Source organism: Hyaena hyaena, unplaced genomic scaffold, assembly GCF_003009895.1.
Source record: "Hyaena hyaena isolate Hyena2069 unplaced genomic scaffold, ASM300989v1 scaffold_10, whole genome shotgun sequence".
NCBI lineage: Eukaryota > Metazoa > Chordata > Mammalia > Carnivora > Hyaenidae > Hyaena > Hyaena hyaena.
This window is the reverse complement of record NW_024080642.1, coordinates 2,508,397-2,524,380: the sequence shown is the minus strand read 5'-3', so window position 1 is coordinate 2,524,380 and position 15,984 is coordinate 2,508,397. Positions and strand designations below refer to the sequence as shown.

Here is a 15,984-nt window from a genome sequence, read left to right as displayed (position 1 = left end):
AAATAAAAAAGATAATGTGTTAAAAGTACTACATTCAGCAATATTGTTGTGGAACTAGAGAATGGTTGTTTTGACATTTAGACTTCTTATATTTTAGCTCCTGTATATACTGTTACACTTCAAGGGATGAGACTGAGGGTCACTTTACTTAAATCTCTGTCATAATTTTAGGAAGCCTCATCACATCAGTTGTGGAAGTGGAGTTACCCAGTCCCGTTATACTTCCCAGTGCTTTTTTTCTGAAACCAAGAACATGTTACTTCATTAACTTACGGATTCAAATGAATTTGGAGTTAGGCTTTACTGAGATTAGATTCTGCTTGTATACTAGAAAATTCCAGTACAGTAGTAGTGACGGTGTTTCTCATTTCAAGTTTGGGGACATACCAAGTTGCTTCCTATTCTTCAAAGATTATTATAAAATTCTCAAAAAGATAAAGGAGAAACAGTTTTAATATATTTGAATTGTAATAATCTGTCCTTATGCTTTTGGAAGTGCTCATCAAGTAAAATAATAGTATATTACTATTTCTCAAATAATAATTAGGCTTAAGTGTTTTTGTTACAGCTTATTTTAGATACGATTTCAGACAAACTGCATTTTAGATAAGTCTGTCAAGTCAGGAATTCTAGCTGTTTAAACAACTATTATATTCTAGACTAAGCAATATATTCATTTAACATATTCCTTTGTGGAACACACTGTCCTAGGGTGTGTTACCCCAGCATTGCGAAGAGGGTGGCAGATTGCCTGCCAAGGAGCAGTGGTATATTTTTTAAGTTTATTTATTTATTTTGAGAGAGACAGAGACAGTGTGAGTGGGGGAGGAGCAGAGAGAGAGTGAGCGGGAGAGAGAGAATCCCAAGCAGGCTCCACACTCTTTGCACAGCTCAGTGCCGGGCTTGAACTCACGAACCATGAGATCATGACCTGAGCAGAAACCAGGAGTCGAATGTTTAACTGATTGAGCCACCCAGGTGCCCCTAACAAAAATTTTTTTTTAAGTTTATTCATTTTGAGAGGGACAGAGAGAGTGAGCTAGGGAGGGGCAGAGAGAGAGGGAGAGAGAATCCCAAGTGGCTCTGCACTGTCAGTGTGGAGCCCAATATCGGGGCTCTAATTCACAAAATGCAGGATCATGACCCGAGCTGAAACCAAGAGTCAGGCGCTTCACCAATTGAGCCACCCGGGTGCCCCTGCCTTTATCTCTTATGCTCATAACATCTGTCATGCTTATTTGAGGGTAGAAGTATTACGTTTCCTGTTTTTAGTAATATAGTTGGCTATTCAGACTGAATTTTCTGCTGAAAACAATTAAGAGTACTCAACAAAGTATTTACTATCATGGATGAACTGGCAAGATAGAAATGACCAGGTTAGGTAGAGCCCATGTGGATCAGTTTCTTGCCCCACCTCCCCACCCCTTTTTTTCCCACGCCACTGCCTTGTTGCTAAAACTCAGTTGTTTGTTCGTTCCGAATTTATGTTTGCTTCCTTGTGAACATTTAATTTGTTCCTCTATCCCCCATATTTCCTATAAATGATTCCTAACAGCATTAACAAAACTGTTTATTCGTATCATCGTGCAATAGTTTGAAATAATGCCAGGATTGCTAGAGACAATGAGATTACAGACTACCGAATAAAATTTAAGATTTCTTTGCAGCTCTGTTTGCTCTCAGACTATATTTCACTAAGGATGCGTGGTCCATTCTGTGTTTGAATACAACTTGAAATAATGTCTTTTTTTCTATATCTTTATATCACCGACTTTACAGAAAGTTAGGTTCATTTGTTTCTGTTAGTTAATAGTTTTTAGGGACTGCTTAAGTCAAAGCTGTATAACAAAGTATATTCAGAGAAATCTTGCTTCTGCGTCCCCTTCATCCTATTCTATTCTTCCTCCTGTTGGTGACTATTTGTATTAACTTTTGGTTATATCTTAACAGTATCTCTTCCTTCCTTCTTTTTTTTTTTTTTTTTGTGCAGACATATTAAAATATGTATGTATTGTATGTTCTTACTCCCTTTGCTTGTATTAAGGGCTGCATACTAAATATGCTGTTACACTTCTTCTTCTTTTTTTCCTTAATACAGCTTGAAGCTCATGTCCCATCCGCATATAGAGATCTTTCACATTCATTCCCAATGCTGAGCCCTCCATTTGGGAGTGTACTTACCAGGGTTTGTTCAAGCAGCCCCTGTTATGGACATCTGCGTCGTTACCAGACTTTTGCTGTTAACAAATAATGCCGGCGAATACCCTGGCACCGAAGTAATTTCCCTAGTAATTTTGTCTAATGAATCTTTGAAAAAGATTCCTAGGAGTAGCATTGCTGGGTGAAAGGGTAAATGCGTTTAGAATTTTCCTGGAGAATACCACATTCTTCTGTGTAGTCCACAGCACGTTGCAGCCCCTCAGCAGGGTACCACGGCGCCAGTTCTCTGTCACCTCACCATATACTTCACTGTTGAACTGTTGGATTTATAGCAATCCGCTGGGAACAGTTTCTCAGGGAAACTTTAAATACATCTCTCTAATTTGAAGAAAGTCGTATAATATGTTTTTAGGAGCCATTAAAAATTTCACTTCTGTGACTGTGTTTTACATTTTGGACATTTATTTTCCTATATTGTTGTGGGTCCTTCCACCCCCCTAAATAGATTTTTTTTTAAATTCAGAAATACTAGCCCTTTGTCTTATGGTTGAAATTTTTTTCCACTTTGCCTTAGACTTTATTAGAGTGGAATTTGTTTTGTTTTATGTTTTGACAATTAAACGTTTTTCCATATAATTGGATTTCCTTTTCTTTTTATTGCTTCTGGATTTTGAGTCTCAGCTGGGAAGATTTTTTTTCTTCTAGGTTCTAAAATAATTCTCATGTTTTCTTCTGTTACTTATACAATTTCATGTTTTATATTTAGATCTCTGGTCTGTTTGCTGTTCTTTTTTTTATAATTTTTTAAATGTTTTATTTATTTCTGAGAGAGGGAGACATTGTGAGCAGGGGAGGGTCAGAGAGAGAGGGAGATACAGAAGCTGAAGCAAGCTCCAGGCTCTGAGCTAGCTGTCAGCACAGAGCCCGACGCGGGGCTCGAACCCACAAACCGTGAGATCATGACCTGAGGCGAAGTCGGACGCTTAACCGACTGAGCCACCCAGGCGCCCCTATATGCTCTTTATTCTAACGTAGCATGGAGTATGGATCCAATTTTACCTTTTCCCAAAGGTCTATCCGGTTGTCCCCATATCCTCCACTGATTTAAGAGCTGAGTCTATATCTGGACTTTTCCATTCCATTCGTCTGATCATGTATAAGTACCCCAGTGCATGATTATTATAATATTTTAATTATAGGTGCCCAAATATTTTGCTACTTTACTTTTTGATTAGGACTAGGTAATAATAATTATAGCTCAAGTCGTTGCGTGCCCCCCCACCAACACCAAATGCAGTACGTGTGCGATACGTACGTGCTGCAGTGCGTGACGCAGGCGCTCTTTGGTCCTCTCTTAGTGAGAACAGTGCTGACCCAGGAGTCAGGGAACAAAGTCTGCTTTTAGCACCATTGCTCAGCAAGTCACTACTGTCTCTGGCCTGTTTTCTCATCAGTTAACCAATGAAAGGAGTTGGACTGGCTGGTCTTCAGGGTCGTGTCTGAATCTGGTTAGCGCCGATCTGGCACCGCCACCGCGTGGTCATTCAGTCCACCTCTAAGCCCCCCTGAGCCTTGTCCTTTTGCCATTTTCAGGAAGCAAAAGTTTTCTTCTGTTCTGGATCCTGATTCTTTCATTTCTTTTGTAGGTTTCTCTTTGCTCCAGCATTTTCTTCTCTCCCAGATCTCTTTTATTAGCCTGCATTTCTTTCTGCTGATTAAGCAGGGATTGCCACTGTTTGGCTGCTCTGCTTCCACTGACCTCAGTGGGGAAAATTACACGCCGTAAATGGGAATTCTTTTCTCCCTCGGCAGAGAATTTTTTAAAAAACCCAAAACCCCAAAACTAGCTGCTGACAGTAAGACCGTTCTTCAGTGGTACAGAGAACAGAAGGAAGAAAACTGCACTGTAGGGTGTGAAGAAAGCAGACGGGACTATGAGCAGGGCATCGGCTCCTGATTTATCTATAAGAGCCGGTGTTTCCCCATAATTCCCAGGACCCGTCCTTCAAGAGATCAGGAAGGAAGGCGATGAGAAAGAAGGGCAAAAATGTGGAAAGTGCCCATTGAGTAACCATCTTACTTGTAAACTGAGAGAGGTTATGATGATTTAAAGTGCATCAAAGTCGACCACATATAAAAATGTGTCTCATGTATCTAAGTAGATTTCAGAAAGTTCGTAGGAAATTCTTAAACTCCTGATTGCTGCTGGCTAGGTGAACCATAAAAATGCTACATTTGAAAAACAACATGAAAGAAGCGTTTTAAAGGTGGAAGACAAAGAACCAATGTCCTATGGCAGTAGATGCGCTTCAGGAATACAGGTCAGGGAAAAGAAGTCCGAGGAGGTGTTTCTGCAGATAAAACGTTCTGATGGTCAGTCAGGGATGGTTTAACAGGTTTAAAGGAAATATTGTATAGAAAAATCTCAATGTTTGGGGCGCCTGGGTGGCTTAGTCGGTTAGGCGACCGACTTTCGCTTAGGTCATGATCTCGCGGTTTGTGGGCTCGAGCCCCGCGTCGGGCTCTGTGCTGACTGCCAGCTCAGAGCCTGGGGCCTATTTCAGTCTGTGTCTCCCTCTCTCTCTGACCCTCCCCCGCTCACGCTGTCTCTCTCCTAGAAATAAATAAAAACATTTAAAAAAAAAAAAAAAGAAAGAAAGAAAAATCTCAATGTCCAAAAAGGCCTGTTAGTTTTCTTTTTTTTAAATTAGAGATGGAGTTAGTTAGTTTCTTGAAACTAGTGGTATAAATAAATACTGTGTTTTGTTCTGAAACGCCCACCACTATGGGGAGTTCTTCAAGGTTAAATGACCGACAAGACCAGCGCATTTTATTCTGAGCGATGGCTCGGGTAAGGCGGAAGACCGTGTGCTTGCTGGGCAAAGAAGCGGTTCTGTGGGCCCAGGCTGGCACCCCCACCAGCCTAACCAAGGAACGCTCACCGCCGGACCCTGACAAAGTCCAGGTCCACCCCGACTCTTATAACTCCGTTTCATCACTTGTCAGGTGTTGGAGGAAAGAATGAAATTCTGCCCGGGAAAGGTGGTTTCAGGGTTTAAATGTGTAGCGGCAGACAAGGGGAGTTTAGTGAAAGTGGAAAATCATCTGTATTTGATACAATCTGTTTTTCTCAGAAAAAATCATCAAAATTTGGAATTAAGCCATAGAAGTATGGCTGTCTGTGTGTGGTTTTATATTGTTTTGTTTTCCTTTATAAGATTTCATTTTGTTTGGGTGCTAGAGCCATAGAAAGAAGAAATTCTTTAAAGAGGCTAGTTTCAGGGATGCCTGGGTGGCTCAGTCCGTTAAGTGTCCAGCTCTTGATTTCTACTCAGGTCATAATCTCACAGTTTGTGAGTTCAAGCCCTGCCTCAGGCTCTGTGCTGACAGTGTGGAGTCTGCTTGGGATTCTTGCTCTCCCTGCTGTCTCTGCCCCTCCCCTGCTCAAATTCTCTCTCTCTCAAAATAAATTTTAAAACTTAAAACAAATTTTTAAAAAAGAGGTTAGTTTAAATAATCGTGCTCCACCAACAAGATAGGAAAAGGCCTACAGTTTATGGTGCACACATATATTTTTTCAGAGTAAACATCCCCAGTCTAACCCCCACACCCCCAATTTGATGTTTTAACATCCTCGCTTTACTGTTTCCAGTGAGAGCTAAAGGAAGGTTTTGTATTCTCAGACATGCATTTCAATTTCTCATCCCCACAGACTTGGAATATGTATTTAATACTTGAGTTGTTAATGTAAACTTTGGAGCTTTGGGACACCCTGGACACCCTACTGGCTCAGTCAGCAGAACGTGTGATTCTTGATTTTGGGGTTGTGGGTTCAAGCCCCACACTGGGTGTGAAGATAACTTAAAAAGTAAATTACTTAAAGTCAATCTTAAAGGGGTGCCTGGGTGCCTCATTCAGTTAAGTGTCTGACTCTCGATTTCAGCTCAGGTCATGATCTCACACTTGTGGGATCAAACCGGTATTAGGCTCCACACTGAGGGTGGAGCCTGCTTGGGATTCTCTCTCTCCCCCTCTCTCTGTGTCCCTCCCTACTCATTCTTTCTCTCTCTCTCTCCCTCAAATAAATAAACATTTAAAAAAAAAAAAATCTTGGGGGTCCCGGGATGGCTCAGTCAGTTAAGCATCCAACTTCAGCTTAGGTCTTGATCTCACAGCTTGTGAGTTCAAGCCCCACCTTGGGCTCTATGCTGTGACAGCGCAGAGCCTGGAGCCTGTCTCCGATTCTGTGTCTCCCTCTCTCTCTCTGCCCCTTTCCTGCTCATGCTCTGCCTCTCTCTCTCTCTCTCTCTCTCAGAAATAAAAATAAGTATATTTTAAAGAATTAAAAAAATTTTAAAATCTTAAATGAAAATAAAATTTCGAGTTTTGGTTAAAACTTGGATTATGTATCTAATTTCTCATCCACTCCCTCCCCATCTCAAACTTTGAAATGGAAAAACAAAATGTTATTTATTCAAGGTAACTTTATACAGTTATTCAGGAAAAAAATATATATATATATCTATATCTCCATTAGATGATATTAACTATATGTAGATTGTTTATTTCCAAAATGGTTAAGTTACTGACATACATACCATCTACATAGGTAAAATGTTCTATACATTAAAGTTAACTACAATAGCTAGTAAATAGATCACTGTTGTATCATTTTTTAAAAATAAGTTCCAGCCATGCACATGGGCTGAGCAGATTTCAGGTAGGTCCTGAATAAAAATAAAAATCGGCGACCAGTTGCATTTAATATATTTCATCATATGAAGAAAAACAAAAGCTGGCGTTCCATAGAAAGGATGGAAAATCAGCTAAAAAGCAAATTACAGTATTTATAACAGGTCTTCAGGTGGGGGTGGCAGGGATTCACTATAGGCTTCACCAGAGTCCAGAGGAATGGAGAACTCCTGATCCTGGATCTCATTGTTGGGACCTTGCTGGCTTTCCATGAAATCTCCTGGTGCTGGGGGAAAGTGAAATGATGAGTCGGGCGGAGGTGGGAATGATTGTTCAGACTCAGGATTATAATCTTCACAGACTTGATTGAGACAGTCCAGAGATGGTGGGAGATTGGTGGTATCATTTGGAAGAGGAGATGCAATTGTCATTGTGGGTTTATCAGATTGGTTACTCCCCTGTCCTTCCAAATCAAGAAGTGGGGGAGGAGGTGGGTAATCTGCATCATCTGAAGAAGAAACAGCAGTGCCAATGGTTGATCCCCCAGCACTCTCCTCTGATGTGCCATTTACCTGATCTTTTATTTTCTCTGTTTTGGCGTGGTTGGAATCTCCAACGTGTTCACTCGATTCAAACAACTTAATTTCTAAGTCATCTGCTAAGAGTGTGTTTTTGCTTGGTTTCCAGGGCATGAGTGAAACAATTGATGTCCTTTTTGTGGGTGCTTCGTTTTCTCTAAAGTTATCCAAATATATGTCGGGGGTTTCACCATCGGCAAAGGGAGACCTACCTGCCCAATTCTGATCACTTGAAACCGGTTTTCTAAAGCATTTCCATAGCACAATCATGATTATGGCTACCAACATAGAAGTCAGAATTACACCCACTAATATGGCGGCTATTGAATTAGAATTGGTTTCACGTGGGATAGTTGTGTTACTGGTAGTTTCTAGGATGAATCCTGGAGTAATCCTCTGTGAGGTTTTGACACTTGGTGTTGTTTGTAAAGCTGGATTATGAACAGTCGATGGTGTTGGTTTTCCAGAAGAGTTGTGGCTAGATGATGGTTGATGAGTAGAAGTAGAGAGAAACGGCGGCAGTTGTGTGGGAGAAGTATGGGCAGATGGTGGTAGTTGTCTGGCAGAAGTAAGCACAGGTGGTACTGTTGGTCGGGAGGAGTCATTGGCCATCAGCATTGGTTGTGTGGTGATGTTAGAGGCAAGTGGTTGCCCAGCAGAAGTGTGTGCTGCTGGCTTTTCAGAGGAAGCATCAGCACCTGGTGTGGAGTGTCCGGCAGCAACTTTGGCGGTTGATATGGGTTGTGCCGAAGAAACAGGGTTGAAATCTGTTGGTTGACTCAAAGGATTCCCTGTTGTGTTTTGAGAATTAGCTGAGACATACGGCCTTGAGGAACCAAATACAGTAGACTCTGTTGTAATATCTTCTGCCTCTAAGAGAAATATATCATTGAAGTGCCCACAAAACAAAATTAAGATGAAATCCTTGGGATCCATTTCAGAACGTTTCCTTTTCACCAGTGGTTTTATGATGAAAGAAAGAAAGACATATTATTTGGTGTCTGGCACAAAGTAGGTAGGTACTTGATAAGAGTTTACTGTTTCAGGGGCGCCTGGGTGGCTTAGTCGGTTAATCGTCCGACTTTCGCTTAGGTCATGATCTCGCGGTTTGTGGGTTCGAGCCCCGCGTCGGGCTCTGTGCTGACTGCCAGCTCAGAGCCTGGAGCCTGTTTCAGTCTGTGACTCCCTCTCTCTCTGACCCTCCTCTGCTCACGCTGTCTCTCTCTCTCTTCTAGAAATAAATTAAAATATTTAAAAAAAAAAAGAGTTTACTGTTTCTAACTGAGACTTCATACACTATAGTGGAAATAACCGTTGAATACATCCTAATGTAACCATACAACATTTGGACTTCACAGGCCACCATCTCTCTTCATTCTTTCATAGGATCTGTACTTGGCCCTGCTACCCCTTTAGCTTCATTACTTTATAATCCTTCATTTCACGTCATACTTCTTAAATACGTCGGCTCTGTGTGCTGGTTCCATATGCTCTCTACTTTTTTCTTCCTTGCTACTGGAAATATACCAGTCCTGTTGCTTCGGAGGACACCAGTAATCGTCTATTACCTAACCCAACAGTCTTTTTCTTTCCTCCCTCTCTTGACCACATTTGACACTATTGACTATGCCTTCGCTACTATTCAGGTAGCTCTTTGTGATATTCTTCCTTTCTTGTTAATCTCACAAGCTCCTGATTTTCTCTTCTCAAATATGGGTACTCGGTATTCAGTCCTCACTCTTACCTGCTTTTCTCTGATCCTGAAGCTATAAACTTTCAGCTCTCGCTTATATGCCCTAACTCCCAAACCTGCACGTCCAGCCTAAATCTCCTGAATTCTGATTGCATTTCCATGACTTTTTGGTGAACGTCTCCATGTATACATCCTACTGTCAGCAAAGTTAACAAACTTAAAACAATTCATCTTCACCATCTTCGTGTCAAAACTGACTCCTCTCTTCTCTGTTTTCATTAATGGTATTACCTTTGTTAAGTTCTTTATGCACAGAGTCTAATGTGTTAGGATTCTCTGCAGCATCCTCTGAGCCTAGCACTGTGCCATTAGTTTAGGATCTCGTACTCTTAAAGGAGTCCGCTCACCTCAGAATCCTAAGTGATCTTTGACTGTGATCGGGTCAGTTCTGTCCAATTGGCTAATGTTGTCTTGCCGATGCTTTCATTCATTTATCGATGAACACTGTGTGTCAGGCCTGTTCTAGGTTTGAGAGATACCCTTCCCCACCACCAACATATAGTTTCTAGTGGTGGAAAGAAGTAATAATTATAATAATTTAGTAAGTTTTCTCATAAATGTATGCAAGAGATGCACAGAGGAGCTAACATAGCCTGGGAGGTCTTCAGGGAGGGTTTCTCAGAGAAGTAAAACTCGAACTGCATTTTGAACAGTTCTCTAGGAATGAATTAAGCAAATGAAATATTCCCATCAGGGAAGCAACATATGGACATGGGAAGAGAAGGCACATGTGTAAGCTTGGCAGGCAGGGCTTTTTGTGGGATGTGGTAGATGGTAAAACTTCACAAGTTAAGTTCCTGGTCTACTTCCAGCATGTAACTCTCCATCTAACCGTGAGAACTAGTCATTTCATCCCTCCTGCTCTCAGTTGTTGGATCTCTAAAGTGAGGAGTTAACACCAAGATCGTTTTCAGCACTAGGTGTAAACACCTGTTTTGTATGTCATTCAACACAATGATAACTATTTGGTTGTTTCTTAACATTAGGGAAAGGAACATCTCAGGGTGTTAGATCCTGGTATATATGATTAGAAACTATAGTTTTTCGGGGCACCTGGGTGGCTCAGTTGGTTAAGCAGCCAACTTTAGCTCAGGTCATGATGTCACAGCTCGAAGGCTCCTGAGTTCGAGCCCCGTGTCAGGCTCTGTACTGACAGTTCAGAGCCTGGAGCCTGCTTCGGATTCTGTGTCTCCCTCTCTCTCTGCCCCTCCCCTGATCACACTCTGCCTGTCTCTCTCTCTCTCTCTCAAAAATTAAATAAACATTCAAAAAAATTTTTTAAAAAGAAACTATAGTTTTTCTATGACCTCTAGGCCAATCAGAGAGAGATGTGGTGTTCTATGCAAAGTACAAAAACAGAAGAGGAACGCCCTGACATTTTGCAGATAAATAACTTTTCAGCATATTGGAATACTTTTCGTTACTTAACTCCTCTGTCACTTAGTACACACTGATGGTAAATTACCCTGTTTTAGTGGAAGACATGTGATTTTTTTCTCTCTGTACGGTCTCTTCCTTTTTATTTTCTAATACTTCAAGCGGAAATTAAAATGTTTGTCCTCTGCACTGTCCTGCACTCGTTTGATCATAAAAGCATGTATAGACATGTACTGCTTGCTTGCAGGATCCCCGTTGCCATCAAAACAAAAATCCTAAACTGAGTTTTTTTCTGGTTTGAATTTACCAATCCTGAGTCCTATCTCAAGACTGAAACTTCTCATTCAGCCAAATCCACCTCTTCCTATTTTATGTACTTTCCAGACAAGTGCTTTTTCCCCTAAATAGACACTTTTAACTACACTGTTTCTCACCCTCTTAGTGTGTGTTCTTCCCCCCACACCCCCTAAGCCCAGCCTCTTTTCAAATCTGAACCTGCACTCATTGGTCAGACTTCAGCTTAAATCCCCCTTCTTCTTCTTCTTCTTTTTTTTTTTTTCAACTTTTATTTATTTATTTTGGGAGAGAGCATGAGCAGGGGGAGGAACAGAGAGAGAGAGAGAGAGAGAGAGAGAATCGAAGCAGGCTCCTCACTGTCAGCACAGAGCCTGACGTGGGGCTCAGTCTCACAAATCATGATATCATGATCTGAGCCATAATTAAGAGTTGGATGCTTAACCAACTGAGCCACCCAAGGTGCCCCTTAAATTCCCCTTCTTAAGCCAAGTTCTCTGGACCACAGTCCAGACAGATCAGCCATTCTCTGAATTCTTCTAGTTCTTGTCATCTTTATGGTTCCTTAGATAATTATTCATGTTCGCACCTCACTCACATCTTTATTCTCTTAAATAATTGTGTTTATTTTTTATTACTTTTAACTGATCACATTTTATTATCCCCACCTGCTCAAATAAGAACCTTGAAGAAGGCAGAAAAGAAACCAAGAAAAATATTTATCTGGAACATAGCTGTTTAACCTTTAAATGACTCTATGAGGAAGATGGTGGAATCCTTGACTTTACAGATAAAGAGACAAATTCACATGTGTTTGCCCAGCGTCAGGGCGCCTGGGAGGTTCAGTCGGTTAAGTGTCCGACTTCAGCTCAGGTCATGATCTCACGGTTTGTGGGTTCGAGCCCCACGCAGGGAGGGCTCCGTGCTGACAGCTTGGGGCCTGGAACCTGCTTCAGATTCTGGGTCTCCCCCTCTCTCTCTGCCCCTCCCCTGCTCACACCCTGTTTCTCTCTAAAAAATAAGTAAACTTTTACGAAAACCACTTAAAAAAAAAAAAGAGTTTGCCCAGTGTTATGTCACTGTTAGGGACAGATTGGCATTTGTACCCAGGACCATCTGATTCACAAGCACATGTTCTTTTTACTGCCCTAAACCACCTCAGGGTTTCCATCTTGATTCCTTTCCAGCAAAGAGCCGTGTGTGTTAGGAGCGTAGTGAGGACCTAACCCGTATTGGCTTCATGGTTCCTTTCCTTTTCAGCTTTTCACTATTAATACTTCTGCCAGAATGTAAGCAGAGAAGATGAACTCTAAGTTATTAAATTACCCATTTCACAAAGGGCTTAATAGAGAAAGAAATGGAAACTTTTAGCATAAATATGGGGATTTGATATCATTTTAGATGGTTCCCGTGCACAGTTCCCACTTGCTCTTCTTACAGATTGCCACCCCCCCCCCAAAAGTTATTCTTCAGAGTTTCACTTTGCTTTTTTAGAAAATGCCATCCAAAGCATTGGAAAATATAGGCTGTGAATTGGCTTCAGCCAGAAATGTTTCCTCTTTCGTGACTTCACTTAAAATGTTTTAAAAACCCACATGGTTCCTCTTTTCATTTAGCTGAAAAAGGCATTAGAGAAGGAAAAACCCCAAACAGGAACATAATTATAAGCCTATTTTAGTTTGTAAGATTAATTTTGAGAGGTTCATAGTTTCTTTGATCAATAGGAGGATCATAAAACGTTCACTACATGAGATCTTTTGCTTGTCATCTAAGGGTTACAGCAGTATCAAAACCAAATTCTGTTTTTTACCTATCTTATCTCTCTTTCCCAATCTTCAGTTAGCCGTCTGCCCTCCCGGCATCTGCTACATCAGAATGTTAGAATCTGTTAGAATTCTGCAGCAAATCAGAACAGTCCAGAAAAGAAAGAGTGGGATTTAAAAGAGGGGGCCTAGTAGTGAAGAAACTTTTAACTTTTCTAACGCAGAGAAGTGAAGGTGGCCGTTACTACCAGCACAGAAAGTTACTACAGAAACATATGTAGGTTTTTAAAAAAAATATAAACCAATAAAGAGTGCAAAGAAATTAAAAAAAATAGCACCAAAGAGAAAAATAAAGCAAAAATTAAAGGAAGCAGCAAATACATGGAAAAGGAGAAGGTCAGTGGACTAGAGAAAGTATTGAAAAGTTACGAAAAGTTGAAGAAAAAGTGGTGGTTATGTAACTAGCAAGAACGTAGGGTCGATGATTAGAGTGGGCAAAATGAGAAAGAAGTTGGGGGAGACATTGAAGCGGATGAAGGAGAGTGCCACCAAGTGCTGTCCTCTGTCACTGGCCTGTATCTGCGGAAAGACCTGCCTTCCCGAGATGGAGGACATGACTCACCCGACTTCTCAAACACACTTGTCTTTCATTTCACGTTCCTCTGTCTGTTCTAAGGATCCTTAAGATCCTTTTGACATTTTTTCCCTGACACTGTTCAGAAGCATACCTGCTCATTATTCAAAAGAATCCATGCACATAGCATAGCATTTTTCTAAAAATCCCTTAGTCTGCTGCTCAAGCACATCCCACATTTTTCTACCTTCATATGCCAGGATCTTGCTCATTATTATAGGTTGGCAACTTTGAGGTCAAAATCTGTGATTTCACTCCTTTGCTTTCCCTGACCATTTAAAAATGTTTTAAAAGAAGAAGGAAAACATCAGCTGTATTTTAACTAAGTATATACAGGCAGTTATAGTGAAGTAGGAGCCTCATATATTAAACATGTTCTTAACAATATAATGGCATAAGTATATAAAGAGTCTATTTAGGGGCGCCTGGGTGGCTCAATTGGTTAAGCGACCGACTCTTGATTTCAGCTCAGGTCATGATCTCCTGGTTTGTGAGATCGAGCCCTAAGTTGGGCTCCGTGCTGACAGTGCAGAGCCTGCTTGGGATTCTCTTTCTCCTCTCTCTTTCTGCCCCTCCCTCCCTCACGTCTCGCTCTCTAAATAAATAAGTTTTTAAAAAGAAAGTCCAGTTAAAATTGATTCTGTTAAGTTGGCTATGATAAGAAATAGGTCATTTAAAGAGAATCATGGAGATTCAGAGAGCATATTCCTGAGAAAAAGTCAAGTATAGGTAATAATAATACCTGAATTATTATGAATTTGATATTATTACTACTTTGATGTAATAAGTTACAATATAGACAGCTTAAAATTTATTGTAGTGTATCTCCAGCTGGTTAAGTTAACTCACGAAAGGAAGAAAACACCAGTTCTGTGTCTTAAGGAAGACTGGCAAAGGAGATTAACCTTGAACTATAATAGGAAGTATTTGGTGACTTTTATCAGTAAGAATAGCTATCATTTACTGAGTACCCACTAAATGTTAGGTACTATCCTATTTTGATGAGCAAGGTAGTATTACCTTCATCTTATAGATAGAGAAACTGAGACCCAGAGATGTGGGGTAACTAGCCAGAATGTCACAGTTGCGAATAAAGGCACTGTTAAAGAAATCATGCCAGTCGTGTACCGAGCCATTTCCTTCTGTTACGAGTCACTATATATGCTGCACTGTCTTTCATAGTAAAATTATGAAGCAGGAATGTTTTATGAAGGAAGGAGACGTGGGATCTCTGAGAACAGATATGTAAATAACTTTTGGAGGCTGCCTTGAGTAAATGGTAGGGAAAAAAACTACTTAGTCCTCTTGAGTAAATGGTAGGGAAAAAACCACTTAGTCCTCTGATTCTGTGAAAACAGTTGTGGGAATTTTGAATGGTTACCTTGGAAGCTATCATATTTGAGGTGACTTAAAGATTGGACATTGAAAGCCATCAGATTTATATTTAACAAGTTTGAACTTATTCAGAATTCATAATTTCCTTCTAAGTAGAGTTACATAGGAATTAATTGGAAAAAGACAAGTACTATTAAACTCACAAGTACTATTTCTTTTTATTTTTTTAACATTTATTCCTTTTTTGAGAGACAGAGAGACAGTGTGAGTGGGGAAAGGACAGAGAGAGAGGGAGACACAGAATCCGAAGCAGGCTCCAGGCTCTGAGCTGTCAGCAGAGCCCAACGCAGGATTTGAACTCACGAACCGTGAGATCATGACCTGAGTGGAAGTTAGACACTTAACTGATGGAGCCACCCAGGCACCCCATAAACTCACAAGTACTATTGAACTGACCCTTTAAAATTATAGAGAGATAAGTCTTGTCTAAAAAATGATAAAAATCTTTATTTTCAAACTGAAGTAATAATTACTTAGAAAAAATCCAAAGTGGACTTCTATAAGGGAAAGTCATAACTATTTATGAAATGTTGAAATAGAGCATCACCCACTATGAATTTGTTCTGTGATATTACAAGTCCTATATAAACTAAACTCTTTGCAATTTTTATTTTGGAGGATATTTACTTTATAACTGCCCGGTTTACTCACAGAATATTCTATTATTGATCCTGTGAGAGTTTTTTTCCTATATTTATCTTCTACCATTTACTAAAGGCTCAGATGATAATGTGTGGCATAAATACGTAGATGATATGAATACATGTACACACATTTTATCAAAAACAGTTTTGTCTTAGTGAGCTTTAAAAATGAGCCAATAAAATTCTTATTAAACATAAATTAAAAAGTATTACTTAAATATAAAATTGTTAAATATAAAATTCTGTATGTGTAAAAACTAAAGCATATGTAATAATGATAGTTGAGTATGTCATCTAATCTCCTTTGCTTTCTTTTTAAATTAAGTGAAGGGGAAGATGACCATTTTTACCATGGGAACTAAAGGGGATTAAAAACTAAGTCTATGGATTATGTTACAGATAGGAAAATTTTATAAGAAGCAAGTTAGAACTCTTAACGGTTGGCATTTGGGGCTTATAAATTCAGTCATACCCCATGGATTCTAGTTTTACTTCTAACCCTATAGCTTTATCCACCATGTTTATAAGTTTCTGTCTTTGAATCATAGAACTAAGGCTAACTAACTGTTGTGATTGAATAAACTTAAAAGGGCTTATATTATACCAACCTAGCTGAACACTTTTCTCCAAGGCAAGCTCAACACTGAACATTTTTTTAATAAACTTTTTTTAAATTTTTTTTTTTTTTTTTTTT

General features: G+C 39.9%; 2 protein-coding genes across 4 annotated transcripts in view; one reads left to right on the top strand and one right to left on the bottom strand.

Moving 5' to 3' along the window:
• Positions 1–15,984, top strand: part of NF1 (neurofibromin 1) — a 263,862-nt gene that overhangs the window by 188,466 nt on the left and 59,412 nt on the right. The gene's annotated exons all lie outside the window — the stretch shown is intronic.
• EVI2B (ecotropic viral integration site 2B) overlaps positions 6,699–15,984 on the bottom strand; it is a 16,417-nt gene continuing 7,131 nt past the window's right edge. Inside the window, exon 2 of the mRNA XM_039252853.1 lies at positions 6,699–8,386. Within this exon, the coding sequence (XP_039108784.1) occupies positions 7,008–8,366 (1,359 nt within the window). The 5' untranslated portion in view covers positions 8,367–8,386 and the 3' untranslated portion in view covers positions 6,699–7,007. The remainder of the gene's footprint in view (positions 8,387–15,984) is intronic.